At 39.8% G+C, this 20,168-nt stretch overlaps 1 protein-coding gene across 2 annotated transcripts in view; it reads left to right on the top strand.

Moving 5' to 3' along the window:
- The window catches only part of ARFIP1 (ADP ribosylation factor interacting protein 1), a 145,222-nt gene that overhangs the window by 16,273 nt on the left and 108,781 nt on the right, over positions 1-20,168 (top strand). For both annotated transcript variants that reach the window (XM_043971841.1, XM_043971842.1), the window contains exon 2: positions 13,185-13,286. In XM_043971841.1, coding sequence (XP_043827776.1) covers positions 13,194-13,286 — 93 coding nt within the window. In that variant the 5' untranslated portion in view covers positions 13,185-13,193. The remainder of the gene's footprint in view (positions 1-13,184; positions 13,287-20,168) is intronic.

Consider the following 20,168-nt stretch of genomic DNA (forward strand, 5'->3'; position numbering starts at 1 on the left):
TATTTGCAAATTCTTCTCCCACTTTCCCTTCCCTCCCCCATCCTGAGGCCAGCGAGCAATTTGATATAGGTTATACATTACAATCATGTTAAACATATTTCCACATTAATCAGAACAAAAGGAAAAAAACTGCAAGAAAGAATAAACAAGAACAATAACAAAATAGCAACAACCAAAGTGAAAACAGTATGCTTCAGGAAGTGATACGTTCTTACATGTGGAGAACGATTAGCTTGGGGAAAGCATTTAAGTTTACAGATGCTCCTGGTGAGCTAACACAGTTCTTCTAGGCCTTAAGTCATTAATGAATACTCAAAACATTTCACTTTTAGATATGTCTGACCCCAGCAGTGATTCCACAAATCTCGGTGCTTCTAATCCAGCTACAGAAGAGCCGGATTCTGAGGTGATTGGGTGATGTTCTGCATTACTTTAAAAAATCAGTCAGTCTTAGTAATACCTTCAGACTGTCCACATTAATGATGCACTCTAAATACTTGTTTCTTTTTTTTTTTAAATACTCATTTCTTGTGTGGAAAATTACAGCACATTGGCCATAGTTTTCTCCCTTGTGTAAATGAACATAGTTATGTATAGTAATAGCTCACAATTATTTTTCAGATCATGGATCTAGAACTAAAAAGGACTTCAGAGACCATCTTGTATGATCCTGTCCTCACCCCAACCCTAGCACAGCTTATTTTTTGGTGTTCAGATCTGTGATTTCATTAGTATGGTGTGAGCGCCTGGCATGCATGTAAATTCTCTGTCCAGAGGCAGATCAAGAGCCTGATCTTGGGTAGTTTTACAGTTTGTTTGTGGGTCCTGGGAGGGTTAGTGGTTATCTAGCTGTTGGTATATGCCAGAAGCAGGACTTGAACCCACTTCCTTGATTCTAACCATTCCACCATGTTGTCTCTCTGACTTGGGGGCCTCATTGTCACATGTGGAGTGAATATGATCCAAATGTAGCTCTTGAAGAGAAATAACTTGATTTTGAGGTCAGCTGTTGCTGGTAACTGTTGCAGTTGTAGACATACAAAATTTGGATTCTTCTGTTTGCGCTCTTTTTCTAATTCATCAAAACAGGAAAAAATATGGATATTATATTCTCCCCAGAATTAAATCATAAATGCTTCCTGAGCAGTACCTCTTATGTATGACTACTAGAGTCTAGTGAAAGAGTCTGCTACCTTGGGTAGCAAGCCTAGGTTTGTATCTGGACTCCATCACTAAGTCATTCTGGGACTCTTTCCCCATATGTAAAACAAACATGTTGGACTTGACTGAAATATTTAGAGTTAGAAGAGACCTTAGAGTTGTTGCTCAATTCACTCATTTTAGAGAGAAGGAGACTGAGGCCCAGTTTACACAGGTAGTGTCCCAAGGCTCTTTCTTGCTCAGACCTGTTCTGCAAGACCCAGGGCTAGATGTTTGTAATGTTCAAAATGGAATTCAAATTACATGGCTTTTGGAATCAGCTGACAGTGATTTTGAACCAGATAGTTAGATGTGGCCCCACACTGTGGATTTGGCAAAACTGGACATCTCTGGGGCAGCTAGGTGGTGCAGTGGATAAAGCACCGGCCCTGGATTTAGGAGTACCTGAGTTCTAATCCAGCCTCAGACACTTGACACATACTAGCTGTGTGACCCTGGGCAAGCCACTTAACCCCTAGGCCCTTTGGATAAGATTCTTTTATTATAAAATTGCCTGGTCATATGCTATCTAATGAATCAGTATCCAGGTTATTTTCACTGTTGAGTCATTAGAGAGCCTGTTTAACCTGATAGGACCCTGTGTCCCCATCTTCACCATCCATTGCTGTTATCCAGTCAACTCTCCTAAGAACACCAGAGGCCATGGTTAGGAGGAGCTCAGTCATTTGGCGTTTCACTCTCTGTGATGTCCTGGTATCCTCATCTTCATCAGGGTCTGCCAGTGTCCTCCCAGCTTTCCACCTCTTTTGCTTCCATTGCCTCTGGAAATAGTGTGTTAGTGTACTACTCTGTTGTTCCATGTACCATATATTTCTCTTCCCTGACTGCCATTCCTTCCTTTTTTCTTTCTTTCTTTTCTTTTTTTTTTTCCTGTAGGGCAATGAGGCTTAAGTGACTTGCCCAGGGTCACGCAGCTGGAAGGTTTCAAGTGTCTGAGGCTGGGTTTGAACTCAGGTTCTCCTGAATCTAGGGCCAGTGCTTTATCTACTGCACCACCTAGCTGCTCCCTGTTCCTTTCTACAGGTTGTCTCTCTGCTTAGAGTATAAATTCCTTTGTGCTCCACTGTAGGCACAATTTTGTGTATAATCCTCTTATTCTGGTTCTACTACATGTCTATGGATGTACTCATTTTATTTAGTGTTTAAGGGTGTTGTTTTTTTTTAACGAGGAAAAAAAGAAGGTAAACTTCTCAGGAGTAAAGAAAATCTCTCAGTTAAAAAAAATATTCCTTGAAGTGGAGGCACTGTGGCCTGGTGTATAGAGAGCTGGTCTTGGAGCTAGGAAGGCCTGGGTTAAAGTCTTACCTCAGACATGCTGTCTGTGGGATTGTAGGCAAGTCATTTAACCTCTCAACCCACCAGGAAACCCTCCAGGACTCGTTACATTTCAGAGAAAGATGGAGAGAGGTCGAGCGAGTTTCTTTATCTGGGAACTCCTTCTGGCAGTGAAATCTAGATCTAGTTCAGAGTTAGCATAGTGTTTGGCATATGGTGAACACCTGATAAATGCTTTTCCTTTATTTTCTGCAAGGCTTTTACAGCATGCAGCTTCAAGAAGTGACTAGAGTAGGTCTGACGAATGTGCAGAAAAGGGTTCAAAGAATGGATGGACAATGACAGAAGTAGCCCAAGTGCTCGTGGGAAGGAAGAAGCCGATTCAGCGATAAGCCATAGATGCAACACGAAGCTGCTTCTTTTATTAACAGATGAATTTGTGTCATGTGTGAAGAACCATGGTAGGTGTTAATGCCGAGGATTTTCTAGTACTCTGTAGATAGGAAAGCCTAGATTATAGAGAATTGTGCAGATTAAGTACTGTGTATTAGAAAAGAAACAATAGAATGCAGAGGAGTACTCTCTGTTTCTCTAGCTGTCTTCCTTGCGTGATCACAAGGTTGGCCTGCACTGTATTTAGCCATATCACTATACACAAATCACTGGTGATTTGTGTCAAATTATTTTATAGAAGGGGCCCTGAAAGAACACGGAGAGACTTGGATGCAAGCCCTGGCTTGCCCCTTCTGAGCTCTGTCATCCTAGGCAAGTCCCTTCACCTCTATCTGCCTCAATTCCTGTCAGACAAAGAATATCCTACTTGCAGCAGCTGCTTCTCACTATGGTGGTGATGAGAAAGGCTTCCTACCTCTTGAAGTTCTGGATAAATTTGAATTATTCTTAATCATTGCGTGTACATAAAATGCTGTGTCAAGCAATCAGTCAGCTTCTAAATATTTAAGTGGGTATTACTTACAAGACGTCATGAAGGAAACGTATTAAGTTGTAAGAACTTTCAGTTGAGGTAAAGGATGACCTAAATGTGTGACAATTAAAATATAAGACGGTAAGTTTAAAGTGTTAAGTGGGTGTTGCAGATGCTGTATGCTCAGAAGAAGAGGAATTCTTCTAACTGGAATGGTCAGGAAAGAGCTTCACAGTTGGAGGGATTTGATCTGGGCTTTAAAGAATGGGTAAAATTTGGATGGATAAATGGCGAGGGGATGATCATTCCGGAGGGTATGTGAATTTGGCTTTTATTTATGGCCGTGATGTGATCTGGTGGTAAAACTATTAGGTTAGCAGACCATGAGGTCTACTGTACAATTTTCTTAACCATACTCATTGTCATACCAGGAAATGAGCATGACAAAATGATCATTAAGGACAATGCCAGTGCCAGCGTCAAAGGTAGAAGAGTGGGCATTGCTGTTAACATCACAGGATAGAACCTGGTCATCTCCTTCAAGGGCCCCGTTGATGCTTGGTCATCATTTTCTTAACATCTTCATGTTTGTCAGATTTCTCCAAGTCATGAATCAGACCCATGAAAGATATAATAGGAATGGGAACATAGAAGGCCTTGCCTATGAACTTCCTTCCCACTCAGGGGTGACCTTGTCTGTGACCTTGGCAGCATTGGCATGGATGATGTTTTGGACAGCACTGTGCCCATCAAGTCACAAATGGCCATGGGGGCCATCTAGAGTCTATTGTGGAGTAGTAATAGGGTGACTATAGCCATGAATGCTTTCACAGTATCAAAGCTGTCATGGATGACCTTGGTCAGGGACCCCATGGGGTTAATAATAGAGGCGTTACTGAAAATGTTAAAGGAATTCTAATTGTCATGATTCACTCCTGCTATAAACACAGGGACATCAGCAGAAGGGGCAGAGATGATGACACTTTTAGTTACACCCTTTGAGTGAGCCCTGACCTTTTCCAAGGTGGTAAAGACACCAGTAGGGCAACAATAGTGGATAGAGCACTGGACCTGGAGTCAGGAAGACTCATCTTCCTGTGTTCAAATCTGGCCTCAGACACTTAGTAGCTGTATCACCCTGAGCAAGTCACTCAGCCCTGTTTGCCTCATATTCCTCATCTATAAAATTATCTGGAGAAGGCAATGGCAAACCCCTCCAAGACCCTTGCCAAGAAAACCCCATATGTCATGAAGAGTCAGACAAGACTGAAAAATGACTAAACAACAACAAAGACACCAGCAGCACACACCCAACCCTAGTATCTTCCCATTTAATATTAGTGGGATCATGCTCTTAGAAGGTGGTAATGGCTCTTCTGTTGATCAGCACCTTTCCATTTCCATGTGCCCTTGAACATGGGTGGGGTCAAATGGGAACATAAACTCTGTATGCTGATGAGTTGCTGATGCCCTCTTTGCTTGAGTTGAATATAGCCCTGGTCACTGGGTGCCCAATATAGCCAAATCCATTGGCTCTAGTCTTGATCATCTCATCTCAGGGATGTTCCTGAGCAGCTGATGCTGGCACTGAGCTTGGAAGAAAAGTGAAGAAGCCCTTCCTCTCCTTTCCCACTGCCAGCCTCGTACCTTATTATTTACCCACCCCAGTTATAGGGATAGTCCCATTACAGATAGTCTCATCTCCAATCTCTTCTCCCTCTCACCTCTCCTTTCTACCATTATCTCACCTAAATTCTTTCATATTGCCAACCTAGTAATCTTCCTTGTGCATAGATTAGGTTAAATCATGCATTCATTGAAATTCCTTCAGTGAAAAAATCTTTTTCTTCCTAGCAAAGTTCTAATTCCTTTACTTGGTGCTTTTAGCCTTCCATAATCTTGAACTACCCTACTTTTCTTTCCTTATCTCATATTGTGCCCTTCTGTGTTCCAGCCAAACTAGACTGTCCCTTACCTAAAACGGCCTTCCTCCCTCTCCACGTCTTTAGTTCAGGCCCTCATCATCTCTCCTGGACTATTGCAGCAGCTGTCTTATTGGGTTCAGTACCCTAAGTACTTCCAGTCCATTCATCAGACTGCCAGAACAGCACTTCATAAGCACAGATCTGATCATGGCACTCCCCTTCTCAATAAACTCCAGGGGAAGCACCTGTTTGGTTTTTAAAAGCCTGCACTACCCAAGCTCACAGTACTTCCCTTCTGCCACATTCCAGGTAAAAGGGCCTTCTCCCTGCATCCTATGGCATTTACCACCTCTCCCTGTTTTTACACTGACTGCCAGCCCTCAGGCCTGGGATGCCCTTCCTCCATACCTCTGCCTCCCTTAAGAATCCCTTCCCTGCAGGCCACAGCTCAAGTATTTCCTTCAGGAACCTTTTCCTGATTCTCTCAACTGCTGGGCCCTTTCCTCACCAGTTTATGTTTTAGTGCCTTGCATTTATTCTGTGTATGATTAAATAAATTCTTATGGCTCCCTCAATACCCTTCAAGAATAGGAATGGTTTCATTTTTTTCTGTTTATTTCTAGTATATGGCATGGTGGTTGTGCACTGTTTGAGCCTTTTGTGCTTGACAAATTCTTGTTCATCCTTTAAACCCCAACTCAGAAGCTTAGACAATGTAAAAATGAAAATTATCAATAAACATTTACCAAAGCAAATGAACCTCTGATGCCATCGCCACCACAAAGACTTCCCTGGGTTCCTGACCCCTTCAGAAACAAAACAACAGACCTTTCCCTTCAGACCTCAGGCAGATTTTTCCTCATACCACTTACCTGTATTACACTGATCTGTGTATATGTCCTTTCCCCCATTACACCATTAAGTCAAGTATCTTATCTGACCAAAACTTGGCCTGAAGTAGTACTCTGCACATAGGTACTTAACAGACATACATATTTACATGTGGGTCCTCTTCTGTGATCTCTATGGGTTATAGACCTGGGTGGGGTATTGCTGGGTCAAAGGGTATACACAAACCAAGTTTTTGTTTATTTTAAAAATTAAACTTTTTCATTTCATTAAATATTTCCCAATTACATGTGAAAAAATTATAACAATCATTTTTAAAAATTTTGAGTTCCAAATTCTTTCCTTCCTTTCTGTCCCTCCCCACCCCTTGACAAGGCAAGCAATTTAATATTGATTATACATATGAAATCATGCAAAATATATTTCCATATTAGCCATGTTGCAAAAGAAATCACCGGAAAAAACCACAAGAAAAATAAAGACATTTTTAAAAAACTGTGCTTCAAGCTTCATCCGGAGTTTATTCTTTCTTTGAGGTAGACAGTGTTTTTCATCTTGGGTCCTTTGGAATTGTCTTGGATCATTCAAACCAGATCTTCCTGGCTCCAAGTGAAAATTCCGTTGCCCAATACAGTTACAGTATTAGGAAGCTGAAACTCAGAGAGATTGAGTTGTTTTAGCTTCGCCATGGGTCATAAGGAGCTAGTGACAACTTGGAATTGAATGAGGACCTAGGAAAGTCGAGGATATGATAGAAATAGAATGTGAAATAAAGTGTAGATTTAAATTCAATGGACAAGAAATTATGAAGATCCTGGTTTTGTATCAGTATTAGGATTAGGCATTTCTGAGCATATGGCAGTGCTGTGTCCTAAAGCTTCACTTCCCTCCAGCCCTAAACAGTAACAGGTGCAATAATACGTGGATAGGTTGTTTATTCTTTGTTTTTTGAAGAGGACCAGCCACTTCCTGGGTTATGTCCTGACTTGTGTGTGAATTGTATTTAGGTGAGGCAGAGTTGCACAAAGTCATCAACCAGCCTCACTCTCTCTTCCTGAATCTAGTGACAGGACAAAAATCAGAATGACTGATGATGGCCCAGGATGCAGTGGACACCCCTGGTGTTTTTGATGTCTTACCAAAGCTCTACACTCCACAGTACCTGCTACTCTGCCTTCTTGACTCTTGGAACAAATTTTCTCACCTGCCCATTCCTCCAGGGAAAGTCTTCACGGGCTTGGATTAGACAGCCCCCTAACTCACCAACAGATTTGATGCCTGGTAGTTACTTCCAACCTGGTTTAACCAGTTTGTTGAGACAGTTTACCGGGGTGTGGCTGCTGCTCATGCTGCAGGTTCTTGGAGCTGTAGGTAAGAGTTGGGTCAAGGAAGACACCAAAGGTGGATGAACATCCCTGAAAAGGACTCAGCAAGCCCTCTACCAGAGATACGAGTCTTCCTTGAACACCTGGACTGCCAGCATGCAGATACTGCAACAGCCATGGTTGATGCCACCATCCCTGCTCACTATCCAGTCCATTTTGCATAACTGCCTTGTCTTTACCTGTGGACTGGCCCAGACATTATTAAATGAACAATAAGTAGGGGCAGCTAGGTGGCACAGTGGATGAAACACCGACCCTGGATTCAGGAGGACCTGAGTTCAAATCCAACCTCAGATACTTGATACCTACTAGCTGTGTGACCTTGGGCAAGTCACTTAACCCTCATTGCCCCGCCTCCCCCCCCCCCCAAAAGAACAATAAGTAGCAGAAGTGTCTGCTACAGTGGCTAAAGTGTCTGCTATGGTGGCTAAAGTTAGCATTTGGGAGATAATGATCATACTTAAGCTATGAAAATTGCCTTCAAAATGGACAATACAATACAAATATAATAAGCTTATTGGCTCTTGGAGGGCCATGATTTACTTCTCCATTGTGTTGTGCAAATTGTACCTAAATCTTTTTGAACGAGGTAATACATTAACAGTTCAATCCACCAAGGTTTTTTTGAGTACCTATTATCCCTCAAGCACTGTTCTAGGCACTTGGGGCTGTAAATAGAAAAACAAACATGTCTACTCTCAAATGTTCCTCTAAATATCGATTATTTCATCGTATAGCCTGATTAAGTTTAGATTATTTGAAAAATAGACTAAGCAAAGCTGGTTCACCATGTTTCTCCAGCTCATTTAAAAAGCACGTTCCAGCCTCAGCAGGTTTGTTTTCATGTAGAGATTGTTGTGTCTTTTGTATTATTAACCTCACCATAAGCTGTCAGGACTCAACTAAGGAGAGGATACATTCCCTTTTTCTTGACAGGCATAATCAATAATCATCCAGCACTGGTTGGCCTTTCTTTTTATTGTCCCAAGCTATAATTGGAGCAGTTAATATGGAAACTTTTTTGACCTGTCCTGTTCCTTCCCTTCTCTTCTTTTCTTTCACGCTAATTAATTTTGTTCTCTCTCCCCTGTTTGCCTTCCATCTCATATGACAAATGCTTAAGCATTCAGTCATTCTTTTATTTGGTGGTGGTGGGGGGCAATGAGGGTTAAGTGACTTGCCCAGGGTCACACAGCTACTGGCAAGTGTCTGAGATAGGATTTGAACTCAGGTCCTCCTGAATCTAGGGCTGGTGCTTTATCCACTGTGCCACCTAACTGCTCCCTTAGTCGTTCTTTACAAGAAAATATAGGACAGAATACATACTGAATATATGCCAAGTAAATTAGATGAAGTCAGGAATTCTTCCTTTAACTTTAAGTTCCTTTTAGACAACTTGTGTTATTTTGGATTGTTCTAGAAAAACTTGTTTTGCTGTGACTAATGTCATGTAACTGTCACAGTAATAAACTTCCCTTCTGATAATTCCTTGCATTATTAAAGATGTTTGTACTCCTTGTGTATGCCTTTTTTTTCTTTCTTTTTTTGTGGGGCAATGAGGGTTAAGTGACTTGCTTAGGGTCATCCAGCTAGTAAGTGTCAAATGAAGATAATAATACCTGTAGTAACTTAACTTAGCAGATTGTTAAAAACTGAAATAATGTAGAAAGCATGCCTGGTATGTGGTAGATATTGAATAAATGCTTGTTAAATGAATAAAGTACTTTGAAAATCTTAGTTCCACATAAATATAAAGTATTATTAATTAATAATATCATTATTACAGCTTATAATAATCACAGTCATTTAAATGTCTTCAATAGCACAAAGCACAACAGAATGGTGAAGTTAAGATTGTAGTCAAGAAGTTGGATCATAACCTAAAGGCAATTTTTAAAAATAGACTTTCATTGATCTCTTTTGTTTTCACATTGTTTAGATTTTCCCCTGCATAATTATCCATATGACAAAGAATTTTTTTTAATGAAAAAGAGGGGGGAAATTTAGTAAAACTGATCATCACATCAAAATACTTTGACTTGCATCCATTGTCAAAGGCTGTAGTTGCAACAGCCAATTGGGAGACCTGAGTGCAATAGTAGAAATTCAGTCAATATTCTTTCTTTGGTTATGGGATACAATTCAAAAGAACAGCAGGCTGGGAATTGAGATGTTGGTTTTCATTCCAAGTCTGTCATTTAGGGGGTAGCTAGATGGCAGAGTGGATAAAGCACCACTGGATTCAGGAGGGCCTGAGTTAAAATTTGGACCTCAGGTACTTTACACTTACTAGCTGTGTGACCCTTGGCAAGTCACTTAACCCTCATTGCCCTTCCCCGACAAAATAAGTAAATAACAAGTCTGGGGGCAGCTAGGTGGCGCAGTAGATAGAGCACTGGCCCTGGAGTCAGGAGTACCTGAGTTCAAATCCAGCCTCAGACACTTAACACTTACTAGCTGTGTGACCCTCGGCAAGTCACTTAATCCCAATTGCCTCACTAAAAAAAAACAAAAAACAAGTCTGTCATTTAGTTGTGACTTTAGTCAAGTTCCTGGACCTTTACATTTTCCTCAACTGCAAAAGGGTCACCTAGTGTATCTGTCAAGGTAAGAGTGAGAACAGTATAGTGCTGCAGCATATTTTGAAGTACATTGGCTGGGGGGGGGGGGGCGAACTTAAGAGTAAATGAAAACTCTAAAAGTTAATATCTAGCAGCATCAGTTTCCACATACTAAAATTTTGCTTTGACCGCATGATGATTCACAAAGGGTTAGAATCCCTAGCTGTTTTCAGTGTTGTTTGCATGCAAACTATTGCTTTATAAGCAAAACTTTTGTCAAATAGCATGGTTAAATAAATCATTGTGGCTCTTTTTTAGGTGCTTCTGTTTTTCCTTTGACTTGGAAGCTCTTTAATGTTCCTGGATGTTTTCATCTGGACTTTCTTTCTGGAAGTGACCAATATGTTCTTTCTCTTGTTACTTTGCCCTCTGGTTCTATGAGTTCTAGATAGTGCTTAGCACAGTATCTGGCACATTGTAGGCACTTAATAAATGTTTCTTGATTGATTGACAGTTTTCATTTCTGATGTTCTGAGCTAAGTTATCCAGACCTTTTCTGATTATAATTGATTCTGTCTGGGTGATTCTAATTTTCAGGACAGTGGGTTCTTAAGTAAAGATTTCTACCATCCATTCTAAGGTGCTGAGTTCCCTTGCCATTCTTTCCTCCCTGGCTTTTCCATTCTTCATCTCTTGTTTCATTTCCTCCAGGGACACCTACAGTCTTGATGACCAGAACATTTTTTTCCCTCTTAGCCTTTACCTGAACTTATTTTGGGACTGCTGTCTTAGATGAAGGGGATGCTTATCCCCTGGTACTCTCTCAAACCAAGGTGTTTCGTCATGGTGTTTGGAGTTTCCTCTGGGTGTTTTGGGGAGCTTATCCCCAATTAAATAGGGCCTGCTCGTTCCTGAGTATAGTGGGCCAGGATAGATTCCTTTTTAAAAGGGACTCTGGGGCTGCTCCAGGACTGGGCTCTGTCTGAGGACACTCTTTTTTTCACAGAGCTCCAGGACCTCCCAAATGTAGCCTCCATCTGGTACCCTTCCCCTTGCAGCTAAATTCAAGGGTTATTCCCTTACCATCATGCAGTAGATATGAAATACCTACTCTGTACCAGGGCAGCTAGGTGGTAGAGTGAATAGAATGTCCCTGGTATTGAGAAGACCTTCAAATCCAGCCTCAGACACTTATTATCTGTGTGACCCTGGGAAAGTCATTTAACTCCACTTTGTTCATCAGAAAAAATGAGCTGGAGAAGGAAATGGCAAACCCCTCCAGTAACTTTGCCCAAAACAAAAACAAAAACAAAACCCAACCAACCCAAATGGCGTCACAAAGAGTTGGACACAACTGAAACAACTGAACAACAATAACTCTGTGCCAGGCCCTGTGCTAAGTGATGGTGATACCTTTGTAGGGTAAAACACAGTCCCTGCTCTCAAGGAGCAATTTGTGATTCAAGATTGCAAAGCACTTTACATATGTTATCTCGGTTTTTTCCCCCTCAAAACAACCTGAGGTAGGTAATGCTATTATCCCCACTTTATAGATGAGGAAACTGAGGTAGAGAGGTTAAGTGATTTGCCCAGGGTACCATAGCTAGTAAATGTCTGAAGCAGGCCTCAAACTCAGGTCTTCCGGACTTAAAATCTAGCACGCTATCCACCGTGCCACCTAGATGCCCAGTATATGTACTCCGACCAATCAGTCAGTAAACATTAAGTGCCTAGTATGTGCCAGGCACCGTGCTAAGTGATCGGAAAGTCTTCCTGTAGAAGATGGAAGTGTAATTGGAACCTACTGAGAGCCAGAGGCAGCCAGTAAGTGGAGATGAAGAAGGAGAGAGCACCCCAGCATGGGGGACAACAGGCTTCAGAGACTGCCTTTCCCAAGGCTTTTCTCCTGCAGCTTGGCTCTGGCAGCTGCTTCTCTGCTGCTCCCTGAGACTGTTCCTCCCAGGCTAGGGCCGGCTTCGGCCTGTTTCAGGGTGTACCATACCGGGTGGAAAGTCCCAGTCTATCCTAGGATCTCAACAGAGCCCTGGGGGTCCCTCGATTCCCAGGTTGGGTAGGAGAGAGCAGAGTTGATTCTTTCTGTGGCTTAGTATAATAGTGGCACATCTCTAAGCTGCCAATTCACTTTCTCTCCCATCACCTTGACTTTGCACAAGCTGTCACCTGTGCTTGGAATGAACTCCCTCTTCATTTCTTCAGCCTCTTAGATCCAGGTGTTTTCAAAGCTCAGCACATGTGCTATATTTTCTATCATGCTGTTCTTGATTTCCCCCTTCCTGAGACCCTTTCTTTCTCCCATTACCTTATGGCTCTTCCATAAACACCTGTCGGTGTGCATGTTTGTCTACTCTGATAAAATAGAGAAGATCTTTGAGAGTGAAGACTGTTTCAGTTTTGTCTTTTTTAAGACAGTAGGTATAGTAAGGCAGTGTAAGTACTTAAATTCCATTGAGGAATAAATAAGTGATGGGATAGTTGGGTGGCTGTGGGGGAAATGATTGTGAAGGAGATAATGGGTAGCATGGTTGAGGGTTGTGGGGCATTTGGCAGGGTTTGGGGTAGGACTTGAGCATGCATGTAGGCAGAGGGGAAGGAGCTAGTGGAGGGGAGGGAGGATTATAGAGGACGGGATAATTGATAAAGCAAGGACTTGGCCAGTGGAATAGAGTGGAGTTTGTATGTGATGAGATAGAACTGTGAGCCATAGAAACTAGGGAATGGGAGGGTCAGAAGGGCAGGATTGCTAAAGATACATTGAGTCCTTTGGAAACATCCTTGTTGCCACCACTTCTTATAAGGAGTTACTTGCTTTTAAGTACAGTTGTCCTCATCTTCAAATGGGTGGGAAGAACTGCTAAGCTTCTCTGTCCTCTAAAGCTGCAAGTGTCTTTGGTTACATTATCTTGTCTATCACATAACACCCATGTTGAAATACTAGCAAAAAATACAAAGACAAAATCACAGCAAACATAAAGGCTGCTTGTTATTTGTCATCAATATCCTTCTGATTTCTTTTCTTCTTTAGGAGTCTACCATGGCTCAAGAATCTCCCAAAAACTCAGCAGCAGAAATTCCAGTGACCAGCAATGGAGAAGTTGAAGATTCACATGAGCATGGCTTTAGCAGGGTATGACGAGATTTTTTTTTTCTTTTTCTTTTTCTTTTTTTTTGTGGGGCAATGAGGGTTAAGTGACTTGCCCAGGGTCACAGAGCTAGTAAGTGTCAAGTGTCTGAGGCTGGATTTGAACTCAGGTCCCCCTGAATCGAGGGCTGGTGCTTTATCCACTGCGCCACCTAACTGCCCCCTTAAGTTTGTTTTAATGCAAAGAATCCCTAAATCATTGTTAATCCTTAAATGTTAAAGTAAATATAACAGATGAAAATTAGCATAAAAATTATTTTTGGGAAAGGAGTATTTCCAGGTATTATATGATGGGATAAAGTAGGCCATATTCTGTAAGGTATTTAGCTAAATTAATCTATAAATCAATAACCATTTAAACTTTCCATTTTATGGCCAGAACAACACTGTTCCTAAGGAATATAGGCCCTATAATTTACAATGCTCTTAGTGTTGGTGTGCACAGGCTGCTGTATAAAATCAATGAGGAACTTTGAAGGAGAACTGGAATAAAAGATGTTTTCAAGGAAATACAGGAAAAGAATAAGAGTTAGTCACATGGAGAGGGAGCATAGGTGGACAGCCAGATGCTCTACTGGTATCCTCAAGGGGTTGGGAAGAAGCACGAAGAGTCTCTGGCATGTTGAATAAACCCCCTGTGGTGAACTTTTGTAAGGACCTGGACTAGAGTCATACAGGATGAACAGTTATGTTTGTACTTAGATCTTTATCATTGTAGAGAACATCAAGACAATGAGATCACAGATCCATTTGAGTTCTTAGAATTATGTTGTAGATGAAAAAAAAATGTAAATGTAGATTGCCCTCTCTGAAATGGACCTTTTCCAGTCCCTTCTGTAAATATTCTGTGTACGGTACCATAGTTCCCAGCTAAGTCCTTGTTGGTCTCGTCATACTAGCTAGCTCGAGGTTCTTGATCATGGAGGCACAAAGAAATTTTGTTCAGTGAAAAACAAAGACTAGTGGGGCCTTTTGCGCTTATGGTTCTTCTACCTTTCAAAGTTTTAAGTGTAACCTGAGTTGTAAAAACTTATTTGAACATAAAATATTTCTTTCTGTTGTTTTTAGGATATATTCATTTAGTATTTAGAACATGTGAACTATGTAAAAAGAATATAAATATATGATCTCCCATGATCTAGAAAAACTTCTCTGGAATATTTAGATATATGGCTGGCCGCCCACTACCACATACATGCTTCTTTTTTGCTAACAAGGTAGTTTAGCTCATTTAGGAAATCCTTAGAAAAACATAAATGATTCAAGTCAACATTTTCTTTCATTCTTAAGTTAGTTATGTGTTACCATTCCATGGTAAAGCTAGGTCTTCAGTTAAGTGTTTTCCAAGTATATAGTTTTCTATAGTATCCAAAAAGGAATCAGTGGGAAATGAGCCTGGAAAATTGTTATCGTTTGAAAGTTTTAGGAGATTGATTCCAGTTGTTTGAAGGAAAAATCTTTTCATTTTGCCCATTTAAAAGAAGATGAAATTCCTGATGTATTATGTATTGGCTAATATTGAAAAAGAAATCCACTTTAGATACATGATCTTCAGACTTGAAACATCTTTATCTTTATTGCAGAGTATTCTTGACATGGGATTTCAGCTGTCTGAGTCAACATAGAATGTCTTACAGATAACACACACTCTTAAAAATCTGAGCACACACGGTATTTTCACTCTAGTTTTCATTCATTCTTGTGTTTGACAATGTCAAGACTCCCTGGTTTCCTGAAGGAATTTGTTCTATATACCAAAGAATTTGACGTACAAATGATAAACCTCGATTTTTCAAAAAGGTTCAAAATTTTCCATGTATAGTGTTGAGAAATGAACTGTTAGCAATTAGATTTTAAGCAACACTGAAAAAAAAAGATAAAGAACTTTTTTTTAGGATCATAGGGTTTGGGATGTAAAATTATTTGGGGCCTTAAAGAACATATGGTCCAGCCCACTTTTTTTACAGATGACAGAACGTGGCCTGCATGGGTGAAGTGACTTGTCCCAGATCACATAGGTGGTAAGTGGAAGGGCTGGGATCCAAATACAAGGCTCTGTGGCTACAAGCTTAGTACTCTCTCTGCTGCATGATGATGGCCAGAATTGTAGCAGGTTATGGAAAAAAAATGTTTAATTTAATAGTGTAATGAATATTAAGGTATTCATGAAGAACGCTATACCAGAGAAATGAAAGCTTATACATGCACTTCTTGAGAACTTCATATCTTGCCGTCCCTTTGGACACTTATCTTAAATTGTCTCTGTAAAATCCTACTAGAGGGAAAAAAAATGTGTTCTTCATATTCTTTCCCCCCAAAATGGACATGAACTTTATGGCATGATCAGGCCAAAAGGCTACTTGACAACAATTAGTCAGTCAATCTCTTCCTTACACTCCCTTAAATGAAAAGAATCCTAGTCCCCAAACTTCTGTTTCTAATGTTGCCTATTCCTAGCATAAACAAACACATCAGTATACTGACCTTTTCTCCTTTCAGTCTACCAGAAGTTTGGAATCTTTTATTTAAAATGCAGAGTTTTAATAAAAAAGACACTTTCATAGAGATCAGTCAGTGGAACAGATATGGGAACACCATATAGAGAAACAGACGAAACTAGTAGCCTATGATTCAATAAACCCCCAAACCCCAGTTCCTGAGGTAAGAACTCACTATTTAACAAAAATTGCTAGGAAAACCTGACAGCAGTTTAGCCCAAATTAGATTCAGACTAACATCTCACAAGATATACAAACCCAGAGAAGCCCCAAATGGTGATGTGACTTAGATATAAAAGGTCACATCATGAATAAGTTAGAGGAGCAAGGAAGAAATTATCTTTTAGATCTTTGGATAGGGAAAGAGTTCATGACAAAACGAGTGATAAAGAGATTCTCAAAAGATTAAAAATAGATCGTTTTAATTGTATAAAATTTAAAAGTTTTCACACAAATATAATGCACCCAAGATTAGAAGGGAAACAATCAATGGGTAGAAAACCCTCTGATAAATTTCTCTGATAAAGATCTTATTTCCAAATTAGTAAGAAACTGAGTCAAATTTATAAAACCCAAGAGCCATCCTTCAGTTGATAAATGGTCAAAGGATGTGAATAGGCAGTACTCAAAGAAAGAAATTCAAGCTATTAATAATCATATGAAAAAATTATCCAAAATCAGAATAATTAGAAAAATGTAAATTAAAACAATGTTGGGGCTCTACCCCACACACACATCAGTTTGGCAAAGTTGAAAAATGACAAATGTTGGATGGACTATAAGAAAACAAGCACATTGATATGCTCTTAGTGGAGCTGTAAATTAGTATGGCCATTCTGGAAAGCAGTTTGGAACTATGCCCCAAAGTTTTTAAACTCTGCCTACCCTTTGACTCAGTGGTGCTGCTACTAGGCCTGTTCCTGAAAGAGATCAAAGAAAGGGAAAGAACATATAAATGCAATATTTGTAGCAGCTCTTTTTGAGGAGGCAAATAATTAGAAACTGATGGGGTGTCCAGCAATTGGGGAATGGCTGAACAAGTCATGGTATATGAATGTGATGTAATATCACTGAGCTACAAGAAATGATCAAGGGAATGGCTTCAGAGAAACCTGGGAAGACTTGTATAAATTGATGCAATGTGAAGTGAGCACAACCAGCAAAATTTATACAATAGCAACAATGTTGTGAAGCAAAGAGCTTTGAAAGACTTAGGAATTCTGATCAACAAACCGAAAACCGCAGTTCCAGAAGACTCATGATAAAACGTGCTGCCCACCTCCAGATAGAGAGGTGCTAGACTTAGAGTAGAGACTAAGACATTTTTTGTTTGTTTGTTGGGGGCGGGGAGGGCAGATAGCTAATGTGGGAATTTGTTTTGCTTGACCATGCACATTTGTTTACAAGGGTTTTTGTTTTATTATTTTTTTTTCAGTGGGGGGGAGCCTTGGGAAATGGGAGGGAAAGTTAATACTTGTTAGTTGAAAAAAATTTATCAATGTTCAGGCAGGTATTTAAAATGTTAAAAGTATGTTACATATCGAATTCTTAAGGACCACAAGATCCTACCACCTTAAATTTATACAGTCTTCCTTTTTTTAAATAACAGTAGGATGGAGAATAATTTTGTCCCTATGTGATAACACTTATATTACTCTTTTACTCTGACCCAAATTCATTGCGGAAGTTATTAAACTCGTATTGCGTAATCTTGTAGACATAAGCAGTGAAGAGATGTTTTCAACAAAAGAACTTGAAGATGCTTTTCTTAACCAGATTCGCAGAGATACTGGAAGTTTTACTTTTCACTTATTTTCTTTCTGTATACTCATTCATATCCAAACAGTGTGTTGCAGCTTTTGCTAACTCTACGTGGAGTGCTTTGACAGTGTTGCACAGACTCGTGCTACTCTTAACTTTGGTTATAACTCGGCTGCCCAGTAGAGGCTGCTGTGACCTCAGTTGTGAAATTGAAGATAGCACTTTTTAGGTGGTGACTGCATCTGCTTAATTCTTGCTTCATTAGTGGTTTGCTTTTTTAGCCTGCTCATCAGGACCAGCGTGATACTGTTGTATTCGTATTCTAAGACTCAAATATGTAGCCTGGAGGTTATAATGAAGAGTATTCAAGTAAAAAAATATTTTGCATTCGTTGACTCATTGGCTATCTTTACACCTCTCTAGGTTTGATTGTTGTACGATAGGTATGGAGTAGCTGGCTGTGGAACAATTTTGAGTGATAAGAGCATTGATCTGCTTTCCCTGCAAAGCAAAGCATTTAATTTTTCTTTCTACCTTGGTGTTGCCAATGGATAGGGCTGCCATCTCTTCATCAGCAATACGCCTGCCCTCAAATGCTTTGTGAAGCCTTAAATGGTAACAACACTCATCTAGCACTAGTCAGGATAAATTGAAACTGGCATACATCGGTAGTCATTGACAGCAATGTATGAAGATGATTCAAGGGCCAGATCTAATGCCTAAATATTGGTTATAAAAGTAATATTAAGACAAAATACATACCACCCAGTGGATTCGTAAAATCTTTGGCATGGTATCAGAGAGCTCCAAGTGCTCCTGAAGTACAGTAAGTCTTTTTGTGCTCACAGTAAGAATTCCTCTTAAGAATTATAGTTATTTGTAGAGAGGGATGCCTCCATCCATCAATAGCATCAACCCAAATTCCAGCCTGAGAGAAGAAAAGGAGTAAGCACACTTTTATTTGTGTTACTCAAACTGCAATAAAATAAATAATAAAAAAAGGTTTTATTTTCCAGTCAGTGGCTAAATGGGAAATAAAGCCACCCGCCTCCCTCTCCTCGGGCTTTTAGAAATGTTTAAATCGGGGCAGCTAGGTGGCGCAGTGGATAGAACACCAGCCCTGGAGTCAGGAGGACCTGAGTTCATATCCAGCCTCAGACACTTGACACTCACTAGCTGTGTGACCCTGGGCAAGTCACTTAAACCCAATTGCCTCACTAAAAAAAAATATATATATATATATATTTTTAATTTTAAAAAATAGAAATGTTTAAATCTTTAAGAAAAACTTCATGGTACTTTTTGAGCTCATAATATGTATTTGAAATAAATACCATTATGATGTCTGCCACAGGACTTCAGTTTTAAGTGGTTCTTATGATGCTCCCTTTTCCTTATACTCCACGCCTCCCCATCCCCAGCACAATGCTGTGCATGTAATAGGTTCATTGGTGTATTGGTGTTATTATTGGTGAGCTCATTGGTTAATTATAGCTTCAGCAGTTTTAAGGACTGACAAAATGGATAAAGAAGTGATACTTTCAGCTTTGTAAAATTTAAGTTGCATGTGGAGTTTTTGCATCTTCCAAGTACTTGCCCTTTGAGGTGACACTTTTTCGGGTCAAATATTAAATTATTTTAAAATGTGTGTCTTTGAGACATATTAAATTATACTAAAAATTCTGTATCAGGCCCCCTGTTGATGAAAGGCCTGAACTAGGGTGGTAGCTGTGAGAAATGAGAGATGGGACCGGATGCCAACAATGATAGATTCAGTAAGACTTAGCAACTTATTTGATATAGAGGGAGAGGGAAGAGTCAAAGATAGTAATAATAATTTACATAATACTTAATAATTGACATAATACTTTAAGGTTTATAAAACAGTGTATATACATTCTTTAATTTGAGCCTTATAATGCTTTCATGCAAAGATTACAGGTATTAGTCTCATTTTACAGATAAAGAAACTGAGGCTGGGGAGGCTAAATGAATTATTCATAGTCACACAGCTAGTAAGTGTCAAAGATGGTGGTTTAAACTTAGCTCTTGCTGGCATTCTATCTGCTGTAAACTCCTTGAGAATAGAAATTGTTTCATTCTTTGTATTTGTATCCCTTGTGCCTAGCATAATTCCTGGAACATCGTAAGCACTTAAGAAATATTTGTTGATTGATTTATTACACCAAACTTCTTTTCAAGGATGATTCCTGAAAAATCTGGTAACAGATAGGGTGGAGATATTCTCAACAGAAATAGCAAAGTTTGAAGAAGGGAGTTGGAGAGAAATCTAATCAGTTCTGTTTTGGACTTGTATTTGAGATGTCTATACAGCAGGAGTTCATGAACATTTTTTGTGTCATGGACTTCATTGGCAGTCTGAAGCCTATGGACCCCTTCTCACATTTTAAATTCATAAAAATATATAGGTGTACAAAGGAAAACAATTACATCAAAATATTTTTTAATGAAAATCCTTGCTCTATGCTGTGGTAATTAGTATTTTTAAATTGTTGCTTTAGAAGTATGCTTCAAAATTTGTTTATTTGGAGAAGACCTATTCACTCCCCCACCTACCTCCTATATACATTAAGAAAGGAAAAGAAGG

Source organism: Dromiciops gliroides, chromosome 6 (assembly GCF_019393635.1).
Source record: "Dromiciops gliroides isolate mDroGli1 chromosome 6, mDroGli1.pri, whole genome shotgun sequence".
NCBI classification, from domain to species: Eukaryota; Metazoa; Chordata; class Mammalia; order Microbiotheria; family Microbiotheriidae; genus Dromiciops; species Dromiciops gliroides.